Source organism: Bubalus bubalis, chromosome 21 (genome assembly GCF_019923935.1).
Source record: "Bubalus bubalis isolate 160015118507 breed Murrah chromosome 21, NDDB_SH_1, whole genome shotgun sequence".
Classification (NCBI taxonomy): Eukaryota; Metazoa; Chordata; class Mammalia; order Artiodactyla; family Bovidae; genus Bubalus; species Bubalus bubalis.
The window spans coordinates 4,563,970-4,580,138 of record NC_059177.1 but is presented as its reverse complement, the minus strand read 5'-3'; the positions used below and the strand labels follow the sequence as shown (position 1 = coordinate 4,580,138).

Sequence of the window (16,169 nt, the reverse complement as noted above, 5' to 3'; positions counted from 1 at the left end):
CTGAGCATCTTAACTGCAATTTTCTTCCTGAGGGAAATGTTCATTGTTGTTAAAGTCTAAGCGGGCAGTGGGAGAGGATGAACCACTTTTGCAACTGTTCAAATAGTTCAAAGGATGCAATGTTCTGCTGTTAGTATAAAGTACACAGAGACAGACATCACAGAGAGGATGCTGGAAGGTGGATGTATATACCTGAGTTGACCTCTGTACAGTGTAAATGGTGACCTTGGAGGGAGACACAGTCCCCGGGGACCAGGCAGTCCTCATGGCATCTAACGACACCACCAGAGTTCAGACCGTGGCTGCTCAGATTACAGGTTGAAACCCCAATTTTTTCTCTTCAGGTTTTTCATGAGTCACAGTGAAAGTCTGGACACTTAGGTCTTTGGGGAAAGATTCAGACTTTAAATTGTGCATTGGAAAGATGACCGACTATAGCAAAGCATAAACTCATTCCAGCCCAGGCCTAGGACACGGGGGCGTCTCTAATAATTGACCTTGAACCTTGGGCAGGAAGATCTTTATAAGAAGCAGATGTATGGATATATAGTACAGACAGGTAGATGGATTCACATATTTATACACACATATGCTGCTGCTGCTGTTGCTACTGCTGCTGATAAGTCGCTTCAGTCATGTCTGACTCTTTGACCCCATAGACGACAGCCCACCAGGCTTCCCCGTCCCTGGGATTCTCCAGGCAAGAACACTGGAGCAGGTTGCCATTTCCTTCTCCAATGCATGAAAGTGAAAAGTGAAAGTGAAGTCGCTCAGTCGTGTCTGACTCTTAGCGGCCCCATGGACTGCAGCCTACCAGACTCCTCCATCCATGGGATTTTCCAGGCAAGAGTGCTGGAGTGGGGTGCCATTGCCTTCTCCGATACACACATATACATGTATGCAAACACAAATACTTGCTGAATTTAGTTAATGAACATGTATATTAATTCAATTATTTCTATTTTCCAGTGTGCATATACATTTCTAATTGTAATTACAAGTATTTTTACATATATTAGACTCCAAGAACATGTACTATTAAATTACAAATATAAATTACTTGGTACATAGTATGTGTTCAATAAATGTCATGCCCTTACATTACACGCCTGTCTTCTGTCACTCTCTCTGAGCATATAATGCCATATTCTGTGTCTTTTGAATTAACTATGTTATCTTCTCGGCTATACAGTATGACTCTAGAGGGATTCATTCTCTGTATCTTTATTTCTTGTCTTTACTTTCTGACCACCATGTTTAGAGTGCCTTGTTGGAAATAAGAGAAGGCTTACTGGATAAATGGAGAGATATCATTACTTTTTGCCCCTAGAGAAGTTTTAATCAACATGGGATGAAGGAATAGATCTCTACCCTAGACTATTGTCTGTGTTGACTCTTTCATGGATGGTAGACCATGAGTTTCTTGAGCCCCTGTTTTACACAGATGCATTGTTTTTTTAAAGCCTATAGAGCATAATACTGTGCTTGGAAGACTTATTGGATGTTTACTGAGTGACTGAATAAATGACCCTCTAAGCTGACCAAACAGAAAATGGAGTTACATTCCTTCTATCCTCTAGGTTGATCTTAAATGAGATCTTCATTCTGACTAATTCTTTAGAGACTGAAAGACAGAAAACTGAAAGCCATGGAGAAATCTAAGATAAAAGACTGAAAATAAGAATAATAATTATTCTTCAATTTGTTGGTTCATTGCAGGATGGCCAAAGTAAAGGAAAGAAATTGGAAAGTAAGAAGAAAGTTTCAACCAAAGACTATTCAGAATGACAGAATTTTAAAGATGCTGGATTATGTAGCTGAAGTCTGATTTTTTTCAGAGGAAAAGTTTAGGCTATATTAATTGTTCTAAATAAGAGTCTGCAAACTTCCAGATGCTTATTAAAATGGAGTATGAAAATACAATCACCGTGTCACTTACTTGATTCTGTGTGTTACCCTTCCTCTGAGAGCCAGAGGCAAGCATAGAGGCTTTATTAATGTTGAAATGAGCCTGGGCACAGGCTACGATTATTACCTGGCAGAAGCGACACTCTGACCCTAGAGAAACAGACACTTCTCCCTTCACATCACTCTTTCTCAGGTGACAGGGGGGAGAAAGATGAATATGGACAGAAGCTTTGTAAGCATGCGTGATGCCACTGAAATCAGAGTCACTCACAGGAAGAAAAGAAATACACTGATGAGAAAGGTTTGATTAACATTTTTGTTTAGAACAAAAAGAAAGATTTGAACATTTTTCTCCAGTACTGATTTCAGAGTTCAGAGATACCTTAGCAATTAAAACATAGAAAAAGTGATCTACTTACCCATTCTGTATGGCAGCTGTGGGGTCATAGGTCAGGGCCATGCCAGCCTGTATAATGGGGGGAAGAAGGGAGAAAATGGATCTTAATGTTTTTATGGTAATGTCCAAAGCATTCAGTACACACACACAGACTTTTTATCTGTACATTCTATGATTTAAGTTTACGTATTCCTATATATTTCTCCCCCTTTTACTGCCAAGCATTTTTACTACCTGAACACCAGAATCCAACATTGAGTTAGGGAATTTATATTATATATCCAGACAAACCAAAGAACAATGCATTTTGGATGGTCTCCATTTCTACTTCATATGCCATGTACTGTCTAATCTGGTGTCCTTATAATTTCTCATTCTTTTCAAGAACACCTATTGTATATCTCCAAGCATGGGAAAAAAAAAGGTAAGAATGGATCCTGGGGTAAGAGTTAAAATAAATGCTACTTAAAATTTGTTTGACCTTTTAGAAGAAAGTGTTAAGAAAGATTTATTTTAAAATAGATTGCATGCCTCAGGGCATGCAGGCAATGAATCGTAGGGTGCTGTGCAACACCTTGCTGGTACCTGTCCCACCCAGAGTGTAGAAAGGGAAGGTCATTTGCATGTGATGGAAACTCTTGGCCTTGTGGCTAACAAGGAGGTACTTTTGTTTTGTTTCCAAGGGAACACCGCCACTGAAAAACTACATTTCTATAACTGACAATCATTACAGAGAGGAATATAAACTTGATGATCGCTGACTGACATCTACATTTGCCCTTCATGCACACCATCACATCTCATCACCACAAGTGAAGTGAAAGTCACTAAGTTTTGTCTGATTCTTTGCAATCCCAAATACTATACAGTCCATGGAATTCTCCAGGCCAGGATACTGGAGTAGGTAGCCTTTCCCTTCTCCACAAGGACTCTATGAATAGGCAGAAGAAATATTTTCTTCATTTGATGGATGCAGACATGGAAGCCTAGAGGGGTCAAGTGACTTGTTCAAGGTCACAGGTTTGGAGGCAGAATCAGATTCCAACCCAACTCTTCCACTGGGCGTGCCTTTCCACAGCCCTGCGGAAGTGACTAGGATTTTGCATGAGCCCCCAGATCATCTCTCTGGGGCCATGTGGACCTACCACTCTTTGTCTTCCAGGACTGTCAGCCTAGTTATTGCTTGTGGGCAGACAGATAGGATGAACCTGAAGGCTGACTAGGCTGTCCAGGCTGGACATTTTTTTTTTCCTTTTTTAAAAGGATGTCCAAGATCAATCACCTGGCTTGATGAAAGTGAAAATGAAAGTCACTCAGTCATGTCTGACTCTTTGCGACCCCGTGGACTATACAGTCCATGGAATTCTCCAGGCCACAATACTGGAGCGGGTAGCCATTCCCTTCTCCAGCGGATCTTCCCGACCCAGGAATTAAACCAGGGTCTCCTGCATTGCAGGCGGATTCTTTACCAGCTGAGCTACCAGGGAAGCGGGCTTGATAATGCACTATTGTTATATAAGATGTAACCATTGGGTGAGATGGAGTGTTGGGTAAACAGGAGCTCCTGTTCATTTCTTTCACAATTTCCTGTGAATATGTAATTGTTTCAAAATAAGTAAGAAAAAAATAAACTAGCTTTGAAGACTTTTGTAGAGGACTAAGAAAACCATAAAAACTTAAAAGAAAAAAGAGCTTTTGTGTTTGAATTTCTTTTCCAGTGCGGTTGAAGGTGGTTTTCCTATTCAGCTCATTGACTTCCTAAGATTTAACGCATAACTGAAATGAAAATTCTCAGGCTTTATAAGGTGGAGCCTGAAGTCCAGGATGGCCTGCTGCATTGAGCTTAGATGCATTGTTTTCCCTGAATAATTATTTAAAACTTATTATTAAGATTAGTATGAGGAACAAAAATGTAGAACCATTTATAAGTGGAACTGGCATAGAGGAAGCATACATAATTGAAATGAAGTTTGCAAACAAAGCTGAGACAGAGATGCACTGGGAACACAGGATTGCTGATAACTCTGGCTAAAGAAATACAATCTGATAGTGTGACAAGCTGAGGCCCAGGGAATGAGACGAGAATAAAAGAGTAGATATGAAGACAGATTTCTCCCACCTTGGGAGAAGCAAAGATACTGATGTCAAAGCATGTAGATTCTAAGTCTAAATTCTCCCCTGGATGGGCCTCCACCATGTGATGGGTGGAAGGCTGGCCAGAGGCTGAAGACCCCCCAGAAGCGACCTGTCCAGGCTAGACTCCATGGTTCTGGGTCCTCGAGATGATCTGTCTGAGATGAGATTTCCTGCTTAGAAACCCTAAGCTTCTCTCCTGTAACTTATCCAAGATGTCAGACAAAAGACAGAATGAAAAAAAAAAACAGGCTGTGTACTCAGTAAAGATAGTGTTAGTTAATAGGAGATTCAGATTATCATTGTATTTTCAGATACAATGTTTAAATCCCAGGAAACTTGTAGGTAGCCAAGTTTATTTACTCCTTCTCCTTGAACTGTAGTGCTCAAAGACCAATGCTCCCCAGCCTTTCTTGACTTGTAAATTGTCATCAATATTCTCTTTTTATGCCATGTATATTTGTTTTGACAATGTTAAGTAAGGATTTTTTTTTTCTTTCACATTTGACTTGAATTCCTCATGGATTACAGTTAACCAATAGGTCTAGCAAAGAATATGGTAATTATCACAAAATTCTATTGCTTTGTTGGATAGTATTTGATAATCAGAAAGTTTACACTGGCCTTTTCCTCCATCTTAAATCCCCATTCATCTTTTAGAAGATGGAAAGAATTAAATCGAAAGCCATATGATTCAGTGGAAAGGATACATGTTTTGGACCTGGGTTCAAGTCTTAGCTCTGTTGCTTTCTGGCACTGGGACCGTGGGCGAGTTATTTCACTTATTTGAGCCTCAGTTTCCTTAACTGGTATATGGGATGGCAACATCTATGTCATACGATTGTTGTAAAATGTGAAAGATATTACATTTGCGAAGTGCCTTGCACAGTGCCTAGACACAAGTCACACATGTACATATTATTCTGACACAAAGCAACGCATGCTGAGCACCCCGTGAGAGAATGGATAAAGCGTAGAGTGGACAGGCCAGGGTGCTCCAGGAAGACAGCAGGAGGAGGCAGATTTGAGTGGAACCTTGAGGATGGTTAGGATTTCCATAGATGGAGATAAGAGGTGGGGGCCAGCTCAGGCAGAAGAGTTATCATGGAAAAAGTCTTGTGAATAAAAAGGGCAAGGTGGATAGTCCCCTTGGAGTAGAACATTGGTGAGAACAGTCAAAAGTAAGATTTGGAAGGAAAAGAGGAAGGTCTTGATTGCTTGGCTCCTGTTGGGTAATCACTGATCATTTTTTCAGGTAGAAAAATGATTCAAAGATGGCCTGAGAGACGTCGCTGATGGTCCCGTGGTGAAGAATCCGCCTTGCAATGCAGGGGGCACAGGCTCAGTCCCTGCTTCAGGAAACTCAGACCTCACATGCTGTGGAGCAACTAAGCCCTCAAGCCCCAACTACTCAGCCTGCTTGATACAGTGAAGATTTCACATACTACGGACAACTAATAGCCGATGTTGTCAAATAGATAAATAAATATTGCTTAAAAGGAGAGATTGGACAACAAGAAATAGCATGAACCCTCTGAAAACAGAGGAGAAATCTCGAGTGATGGGTGACTAGGGTAGACACTGGGGGACAGGGAGGTAGAGAGAAACCAAGGCACGGATGAACCCAAGTTTCATCTACTTCATAATTTCGTCTGGGGTCAGTCGTGCCTCTGAGGATCTTTGGCAAGAGGACACCACCAGAGATCAGCATTTGGAACACTGGGTTACAAGGCAAGACATGGGTTAAACAAAGGGGTGTTTGAGCATAACCCACTGGCTGCCTGTCACAGCACAATAGCTGACACGGGCTGCACCTGGTTTTCATTTCATGTGTAACAGATTGTTGAATTATAATTCTAACATGGTCTTAATGCAGATTTTGCATTCCATTTCCTTTGTTCCTTTGCACAAGGTAAAAAAGAAAATCGATTTTGCTGCTCTGTCTAGCCACCTTTATACTGAACTAGAACCATGAAATTGTCATTATGTAATTACCAAATTTTATGGCATGTTTACAAACTCCAGAGTCACAAAAAAGGTAAAATAACTTGGAACAAAATGAAAACGTTACACCACGTAAGTAGGAAAGTGATGTTTAATTCTGTCGTTCTCTTTTGAAAAGGATTTTTATTAAATTCACAGATATTTTCTATATTTTAAGTTCACATTATTTGTGGATTAAAAGATTTATGATTTACTTCAAAAAGAAAGGGAGTTTTTTTTTGGGGGGGGGGTCATTTTCCAGTAGCAGCTTAGTATTTCAGTCAAAATAGGGTTATTTATTTCTAGACTTTCCAGACAGAGTCTGTAAGAACTAAATAGAAACTTTAAAATGTAGTTTACAGGAGTCAATTAGATGTCAATGAAAAAAAAATGTTGCCTGCCATATCAGTAAACAAAGATGTTGCAACCATCAAGCCATCACCCTACAGCTGTCCTGGTGACTCCTGCGGGAACTCAGGATGGAACTGGATGCCCATCACCAAATCATCAGCCACTGCAGCCGCCCGCAAATGCACACCTTGAGGAGACTCGGGGTGAGAAAGCACAGGATACTGGCCATAGGCAGCTGAGGGGCATATCAAAGGGGTGATTTCAATGAGCCCTGGAGTTTTCATCTTCCCATATAGAGGAAGGGGGCTTCCACAGTGGCTCAGTAGTAAAGAATCTGCCTGCAATGTAGGAGACGCAGGAGACACCGGTTCGATTCCTGGGTCAGAAAGATCCCCTGGAGGAGGGTATGGCAACCCACTTCAGTATTCTTGCTGGGAAAAATCCCATGGACAGAAGAGCCTGGTGGGCTACAGTCTATGGGGTCACAAAGAATTGGACACAACTGAAGCATAGCATGGCATGCCTCATATAGAGGAAAGCACTAAACTCCTTACGTTGAGCTACCTTGTTTTTCTTAATTAAAAGTAATCTTTGGATGTTCTGAGTACCTGATCTTTGTTGCAAAAATCTCTGTATATCCTGGCTCCTCTTTGGAAGCAGTCTCTTAGAATGTTCTGAGATGCTGTGTCCCAGGCTTAAGTCCTCAGTTTTGTCCAATGAGTAACACATAATTTTCAACTTTTAGGTTCTACATCTTGTTTGGTCAACATAAGATACCAAAATTATTTCCAATAAATATAGTGGATACATTGAGACATGTCAGTTTGACTTAGGAGCTAGATATTTGATATTCATCATTTTAAATGAAGAGGTAATAATTATGAAATGCTGCTTAAAATGTACTCACTAGGGAAGTACTAGGGAAGTAACTGGATTAGTTACAAATGAATAATTACAAAAATCTCCAATCTTCTAAGATCAGATTTAATGCAAACTTTAATAAATAGGTAGTAAATGTCATCATATATTTTAGTTACCATTGTGTACTGAATTAGCACAAGAGAAATTCAGGAAGCCAATGAAGAAAAGGATAACTTGGTTTTCTGGGTATCATTTTTTAAAGAGTTTAATTCTTGCAACTAATTTAAACCCTATCTGCAACTGTTAGCTGGTTATCATAAGAATTCAATAAATGAAATAAAACGACTTAAAAATTATATTTGTTGCTTAGTCGTTAAGTCGTGTCTGACCCTGGCAACCCCATAGACTGCAGTCCACCAGGTTCCTCTGTCCATTGAATTTCCCAGGCAAGAATACTGGAGTGGGTTGCCATGCCCTCCTCCAGGGGATCTTCCCAACCCAGGGATGGCACCCAGGTCTCCTACATTGGTAGGTGGTTTCTTTACAGCAGAGGGTTTCCTGCTGGTTCAGTGATAAAGAATCCTTCTGCTGAGGCAGAAGCTTGGGTTCAGTCCCTGGGTTAGAAAGATCTCCTGGAGAATCCCATGACCAGAGGAGCCTGGTGGGCTATGGGGTTGCAAAGAGTTAGGTATGACTTAGGGATTAACAACAGCAACAAAAATGATATGTGAAAATGACTCAAATTATAATGCATTATAAATGTTGAGGTATGGCTACTGTAGGAGAAGGCAATAGCAACCCACTCCAGTACTCTTGCCTGGAAAATCCCATGGACAGAGTAGCCTGGTAGGCTACAGTCCATGGGGTTGCACAGAGTTGGACATGACTGAAACGACTTAGCAGCAGCAGCAGCATGGCTACTGTAGTGAAACCTTTGTAGTATCAGTTCAGTTTAGTTGCTCAGTTGTGTCTGACTCTTTGCAACCCCATGGACTGCAGCACGCCAGGCCTCCCTGTCCATCACCAACTCCCGGAGCTTACTCAAACTCATGTCCACTGAGTCAGTGATGCCATCTGACCATCTCATCCTCTGTTGGCCCCTTCTCCTCCCGTCTTCAATCTTTCCCAGCATCAGGGTCTTTTCAAAGGAGTCAGCTCTTCGCATCAGGTGGCCAAAGGATTGGAGTTTCAGCTTCATCATCAGTCCTTCCAATGAATATTCAGGACTGATTTCCTTTAGGATGGTTGGATCTCCTTGCTGTCCAAGGGACTCTCAAGAGTCTTCTCCAACACCACAGTTCAAAAGCATCAATTCTTTGGCGCTCAGCTTTCTTTACAGTCCAACTCTCACATCCATACATGACTACTGGAAAAACCATAGCTTTGACTAGATGGACCTTTGTTGGCAAAGTAATGTCTCTGTAGTATAACTTTGTTAAATTTATATTTTACCAGCTTGAGAATGGCAGGGGGTCAAGAATAAAGGCTGAAACTACAAGATTAATGGTACAGTGACTCCAGTGGTGGAAGTCAGTAAAATTTTATAAATCCAAAGCACAAACTGACTGAGAAGTTGAAGGTGTCACATGTGATCCCTGAAGTGTGGATATCCAAGCCATTCAGAGCAATCAATACAAATCACCAGAAAACCATAAAATGATCAATGACCAGTCAAGCTTTTGGCCAAAGAAAGGGCTTTCACCTTCAGTTGAGAGTGGCACTAATCCTATGAAATAATATGCTCAGGGCAAAACTGAAGTCAGGGGCTCTTGCTGAATGGGGATGTAAGAGCATAACCTCCTGGCTTTCAGAAGAGGCAAGTGGTGGGGCTTTACTGGAAACAGTTCTGCCATGGATACATGGCCACTGGGTGGTCTGTGTCTCCAGCGAGAGGCAGTCAACCATGTAAGGCAGGTATCTGCTCTCACCTGCTGAAGGGATGCTCCCTGGGCTGCGAGCAGCCATTCCCTCTTTTAAAGAGAAATGTGTGAATGTGTGAGTCTCTCAGTCGTGTCTGACTCTTCGTGACCCATGGACAGTAGCCCACCAGGCTCCTCTGTCCACGGGATTCTCCAGGCAAGGATACTGGAGTTGGTAGCCATTCCCTTCTCTAGGGGATCTTCCCAAACCAGGGATTGAACCCTGGTTTCCCACATTGCCGGCAGATTCTTTACTGTCTGAGTCACCAGGGAAGTCCCTCTAAAGAGAAGGTGAGGAACAAATGAGATGGGAGACAGGGAAATGTCCAAACCTACAGAAGGGAGCCAATACTGCATGGTCCTGGATGGGGCGGAAATCCTAGAAACTGTCCCGTGAAAGAGGCCAACCCACCTGTGAACTGGCTCACAATACACTTTCTAATCTTCGTAATTCCTGAGCACTCAAAGCACTGTGAGCCTCTCCCCTAATTTCCTTCTGATCACTCATAGCACTTTTTCTTCTCTGGTGTTACTCGTCCCATCTGCTTTTCAGACGTCAGTGCTCAGGACTAGGGCTTCCCTCCTTCTCTCTCCTTCTGATCCCAACTACTGTTTATCAGTGAAGCCCAAAATCTTGGTCGCAAAATAAAGTATCTAAACTGAGTTCCAGACAATCATTGCCAAGATTAATTAGTAAGTGTATGTATCGTCAGTATCTTCTAAAGTTATCGTTTCTTATATGGGTGTTTACTACTATCCTTTCATAAAAAATATTCTCTTCAGCCTCTGCTTCCACCTTCCTTTCAATCCACCAGTCATAACACTGTGCTGTGAAATTTGTTCTTACAACGGGCAGATCCAACCAGCATGGTGCCACCTAAGTGATAACTCACGGCTTACAGAGCCCTTCAGGATCAAATGTGTATGTACCTCTGACCTCCAACACCTTCCTGTGCGATTCCAGACCCCACCCTTCACCAACTCAGACGGACACTCACCCTGTCCTGTGGTGTGACCGCTGGGCCTTTGGGGAAACTCTGTGTAGCACTGAAGGAATAGGGGCACTCCCTTCTCCAGCCTCAGACTAAATGTCATGGCCTCTGAAAGCCATTTGCCTCCATGAAGCATTAACCTCTGCCTTTGCTCCAGCCCCGTGATGCAGGACGGGAGTGAGCGTGACCACACGTGCCATCTGTGTGCCTCTCCTAAACGGGCTCCTGGCTGATTCCATCGTGGTATCTTCTCTTCCCAGGCCAGTTATTGGAACATAGCAGACTCATCAGATGTTTGTTCAATGCATTAGTAAGTGAATATATGACTTGAAAATTTTGAATTTGGACTTCAGTTAAACTTATATTTGGGTCTTACTCTTCTTTTTTTTTTTTTGCTGTGCCACACCACATGTGGGATCTTATCTCCCCACCAGGGATCGAACCTGTGCCCCCTGCAGCAGAAGTGTAGACCTCCAACTACTAGAATGCCAGGGAAGTCCCAAACATGTATCTGAAAATGGAACTGGGGCATTTTGAATTTTTATTTTACCAGTAAGATTTCCCCCCCCAAAAAAATCAACTGAAATCAATCAAACTTCTAAAGACAATATCTCAGCCCTTGATTAATTAGCAGAGACAGGAAGAAGAAAAGTGATTATTGGGGTCACTGAGAGAGCTTCCTGATGTAACAAGGTAGCTAGTGCACTTGAACCATAATACCAGCAGGAATCCAAGAGGGACCTGAGGCCCCTCCTTATCCAGGTGCCTGACCCTGAAAGCAGAGAATAGGAGACTGTTAAAAGTCATCTTGAAATCTCCAGAGGTGTGTCAGGAATCAATTAAATGAAATGCAGGAGACGTATCACTTATTAAAAAAAACAGCAAAACTACACGGAGAATAGAGAAGATCTGCCTCCTTGAGTTCGAGAAAAGACCGTCATGGGGAGTTATGCTGCTGCTTATGCACTCTGCCATCATGATATTTCTTCTTTCCAGCTTTTGCTATAACATTCATATCAGACAGAGATGTTGTCCCCTATCCAGCAATAGAAAAGGACAAGATAAAAAAGATGCAGACAGAATTAAGACTGGAAGGCTGCAAAAATCTATGACTGCACACACACAAAAAGCATTGTTCAAAGGGAGGCAGAATAAAAGGTATCACAGCATTATGTGTGTGGGCGCACCCTACATCACTCCTGTCCTTTCTGACTCTTTGCGACCCCGTGGACTATAGCCCGCCAGACTCCCCTGTCCATGGGGTTGTCCAGGCAAGAATACTGGAGTGGGTGACCATGTCCTCCTCCAGGGGATCTTCCTGACCCAGGGATCGAACTTGCGTCTCTACTGTCTCCAGCACTGGCAGGCAGATTCTTTACCACCAGCGCCACCCGCATGGCATCATGTAGCTAAAGGTCTCCAAGTCTGGGGAGATCTAGTCTAAGTTTGCAGTTAGAACCAAAGTTAAATGAAGCCTTGATTGATAATTATAAAAGAGACAAGAGAACATTGCCATATTTTATGTAGGTGCTTCTGTTTTCACCTCAGCCAAATGACTGATCTTTGTAGATTTCAAGACATAGTTTTGCTTTACTTTTTAACACCTGTGAAATCGAGGCTAACAGGATACTTGATGGCATTCGAGAGTTTGGCAAGTTTCTCCTCTTTTTTAGTGGTATTTAAAATAGTATTTTGTCTTTAATTGATGTTTTAGAGTCAGTGTTGCAGTGTACATACTATTAACCTCCACACAGGCAAATCAGGTAAAAAATATAAGATGTTGAGGTTGCTTCCAGGGCGAGCCCGTGCAGCTAGACAGGTGAAAGTCTCGGGGATCTAGCTAAATGATCTGTATACTTCCAGGTCCCAGATATGGTTTGATGTCACATGGAAGTTGTAAGCTTCAGCTTACATATTGATAGGGGACCTCCCTGGTGGTCCAGTGGTTAAGAATCTGCCTGCCAAAGCATCGGGCCTGAGTTCGATCCCTGGTCTGGGAAGATTTCACATGCTGCAGGGCAACCAGACCCACACTTCACAACTACTGAGTCCACAGCCCTAAAACCCACGTCTGCAACAAGAGAAGCCGCAGCATTTAGAAGCCCGTGAACTGCAATTAGAGTAGATCCTGCTCTCCACACTAGACAGAGCCTGCACAGCAACGAAGGCCCAGCACAGCCAAAAGTAAAATAAATAAATTAAAAAAAAATTGATGGGAACCACTCTGCATCTTGTGACCGGTGAGCTGCCAAGACAGTGCCAACCATTCAAGGAGTCCCCCCGGTTGACCAGCACTGCCACAGCTGCCCTTATCCACGGGGACTGCATCAAGGGTCCACAGGAGACACGCTGATCAACCATCAGCCTTTCTCCTTGTAAATCTTGATGTACTCTTCTCAGCCTTGCTGCTGCTGCTAAGTCACTTCAGTTGTGTCCGACTCTGTGTGACCCCAGAGACGGCAGCCCACCAGGCTCCCCCATCCCTGGGATTCTCCAGGCAAGAACACTGGAGTGGATTGCCATTTCCTTCTCCAATGCATGAAAGTGAAAAGTGAAAGTGAAGTCGCTCAGTCGTGTCCGACTCTTCATGACCCCATGGACTGCAGCCTACCAGGCTCTTCTGTCCGTGGGATTTTCCAGGCAAGAGTACTGGAGTGGGGTGCCATTGCCTTCTCCAACTTGAGCCCCTCCTAATTCCCCCACCCCTCCTCCCCAAGAATACAAGTGAGTTTTTCTAGCCTCTTACTTGGGAGTAGAGAGGAGGCAGAGGATGAGAGCTCGTCATCAATCATATTTTATCCAAACTTACACTATCACAGGAATTTACAAGGTTTGCCTTTTACCTTTAGTGATCATAAGTTAGTAAATATTAGAGCTGGCAGGTTTAAAATAAGGACACTTAACTAAGAAAGCTTTCATGCTGAGTGACTGAGAATTCATGTGCCAATGGGAAGAATTCTTTTGAGGTTAGAAGGGTCATTCACCTTGAGTCTGCTCTCCAAATTGCAGGCAAAACAGATGAAATGCAAAAAGAACTACATCTGGTGGGCTGGTTATCACACTTAACTCCAAGTGCTGTCATGTCTCCTAACAGACGATTTCTCTTTTAAAGATCATATACGTAAAAATTCTCTTTACTTCAAAGTTAAAAGGACTATTTGCAGAACCTAGGTATGTTGACAGATACATCTTAACTATTCCCTCTAGGTCTCATTAAAGAAAAGAATTGGACAAGTAACTGTCATGCACTGTGATATAGCCAATGGAAACAATAGTGAATTATATCGCTGATGTTTCTACTTTCGTAGAATACAGCTGAATATAACCTGAATTTTACATGCAATTATTACTAAGTTTTTCAAATAATTCTTTAGATATACTATTTCATAGGTGACTGTACTTCAGTTTCTCTTCAATGTATCACTTCTAATAGCTCATCAGGGCAGGACTTCCATTCAATATCTCTGAAACAAATTTTCTGATGTTCAGTATTGCAAAATAAAATTGCAGTCAATATGGCGTGAAAGCTAACAGAAATGGTGAAATCCTGGGCCTGTTGTCAGGTTCTTCTTATACTTAACACATCATTGACCAGGGAATTTTTAAAGAAAGTAACACCTGTGGCCAATGATGTTATGTAAGTAAATACCGAAACATCTCTGCTCAATAACATTCAGGTAACAAAAGCTGTATTAATACATCTCTGCTCAATAGTGAGTGAATATGAAGGACTGGTGATTGATCAAATAGTTTCTAAGCAGGATGCACTGGTCATAAAAGATCCGACTAAAGGCCGGGGGCCACGTGTGTGAGTTCTGCCTTGTCTTCCTCACTTCTACGAGTGTCTCTAGGCATGTGCTTTACAGTAACATTGGTGATACCTAGTGACAACCAAATGCTTTCAAGAAACTCAACGAAATGTTCTGTTGTGAGGGCTCCCTATGAATGGTGGCTAGAAGGACTGCCTCTTTTCTCCAGATTTTATGGAGCATGTTTGCTGTTACTTCCACAGACGTCTATGTGCCCTTCAGCATCAACATTGGCCATATGAATGTGACTGGATTTGGTTCCTGCAGAACAACACGCCCTTCTTATCATGTGCAAACAGGTGAATAGATAATAATGATACAAATGATAGTAGAAATAACTCAATGTATCAGATTTTTCTTGCTAGGGAAGATAGCAAGAATGTGAATCTCTATATTGGGTCAAGTGTTTAAGGATCTTTATGAAATAATTCCAAGTCTACTAGTCATTCATCAATTCAATTCAGTTCAGTCGCTCAGTCATGTCCGACTCTTTGTGACCCCATTAATCGCAGCACGCCAGGACTCCCTGTCCATCACCAACTCCCAGAGTTCACTCAGACTCACGTCCATCAAGTTGGTGATGCCATCCAGCCATCTCATCCTCTGTCGTCCCCTTCTCCTCCTGCCCCTAATCCCTCCCAGCATCAGAATCTTTTCCAATGAGTCAACTCTTCGCATGAGGTGGCCAAAGTACTGGAGTTTCAGCTTTAGCATCATTCCTTCCAAAGAACAACCAGGGCTGATCTCCTTTATGAAATAATTCCAAGTCTACTAATCACTCATAGACTCAATAAATTAATGAACACAGGATCGGAAATTTCCCCAAATTCCTTAGAAAGTTTTATACACATTTGTTGAGTAGAGTAAGAACTAATGTCTTTAAATCCATAAAAACTGATGATAGACTGTAACACAACTCTTCAAATAAAGACAGTTGACTCATACACTGGTAGGAGTTAATTTTCATATCCAAGCAAATTGCTTTTTATATGAATGGGAGAGACAAAAACTTAACCAAGAGACTGGATCCCACTTAACAACAGTGAAAATAAAACAAGATAGAATGGATTCTTGTTATTTGAAGTAATTATATTCTATGAAGTCACCATGAACACTGAATTAGTGAATACTGAGTCACTGCTCTTACAGGAAATACAGGGTCAGGTCTGGTCACAACATTTTCACCAACTCATCAATAAAAAACCTTGTTTTATATCTGTCTAAAGACACCATATTTAATATATACTGTTTATTCATTAACATTGAGCTCATGGGCAACAGCACTCTAAGTAATGCCTCAATGAAGCCTATCTTTATTTTTCTGTATTTTCTCCATAAGGCACATTATGGATTCTTTCACTTAGAAACACCAGACAGCGCTTTAAAACTACAATTTAGGGCCACTTTAAAAACGGAAAACACCAATAAAAAGCATGAACAAGCAAAAATGTAGCCCTAGCATAGAGAGAACTTACCTCAACTTAATAAAGGAAGTATATGACAAACTTACAGCTAATATCATGCTCAACGGTGAAAAGCTGAAAGCATTTCCTCTAAGATCAGGAACAAGACAAGGATGTCCACTCTCACCAGTTTTATTCAACATAGTTTTGGAAGTCCTAGCTATGGCAACTAGAGAAAAAAAGAAGTAAAGGGAATCCAAACTGAAAAAGAAGTTTAAGTGTTACTGTTTGCAGATGACATAATACTATACACAGAAGATCCTAAAGACACTACCAGAAAACTCCTAGAACTCATCATTGAGTCTGATAAAGTTGCAGGTTACAAAATTAATAGACAGAAATCTGTTGCATTT

The 16,169-nt window shown here is 41.8% G+C and overlaps 1 protein-coding gene across 11 annotated transcripts in view; it reads right to left on the bottom strand.

Annotated features, from left to right (window-relative positions):
- RBMS3 (RNA binding motif single stranded interacting protein 3) overlaps positions 1–16,169 on the bottom strand; it is an 817,173-nt gene that overhangs the window by 145,516 nt on the left and 655,488 nt on the right. For all 11 annotated transcript variants that reach the window (XM_044934041.2, XM_044934037.2, XM_044934042.2 and 8 more), the window contains exon 8: positions 2,328–2,374. In XM_044934041.2, the coding sequence (XP_044789976.1) occupies positions 2,328–2,374 (47 nt within the window). The remainder of the gene's footprint in view (positions 1–2,327; positions 2,375–16,169) is intronic.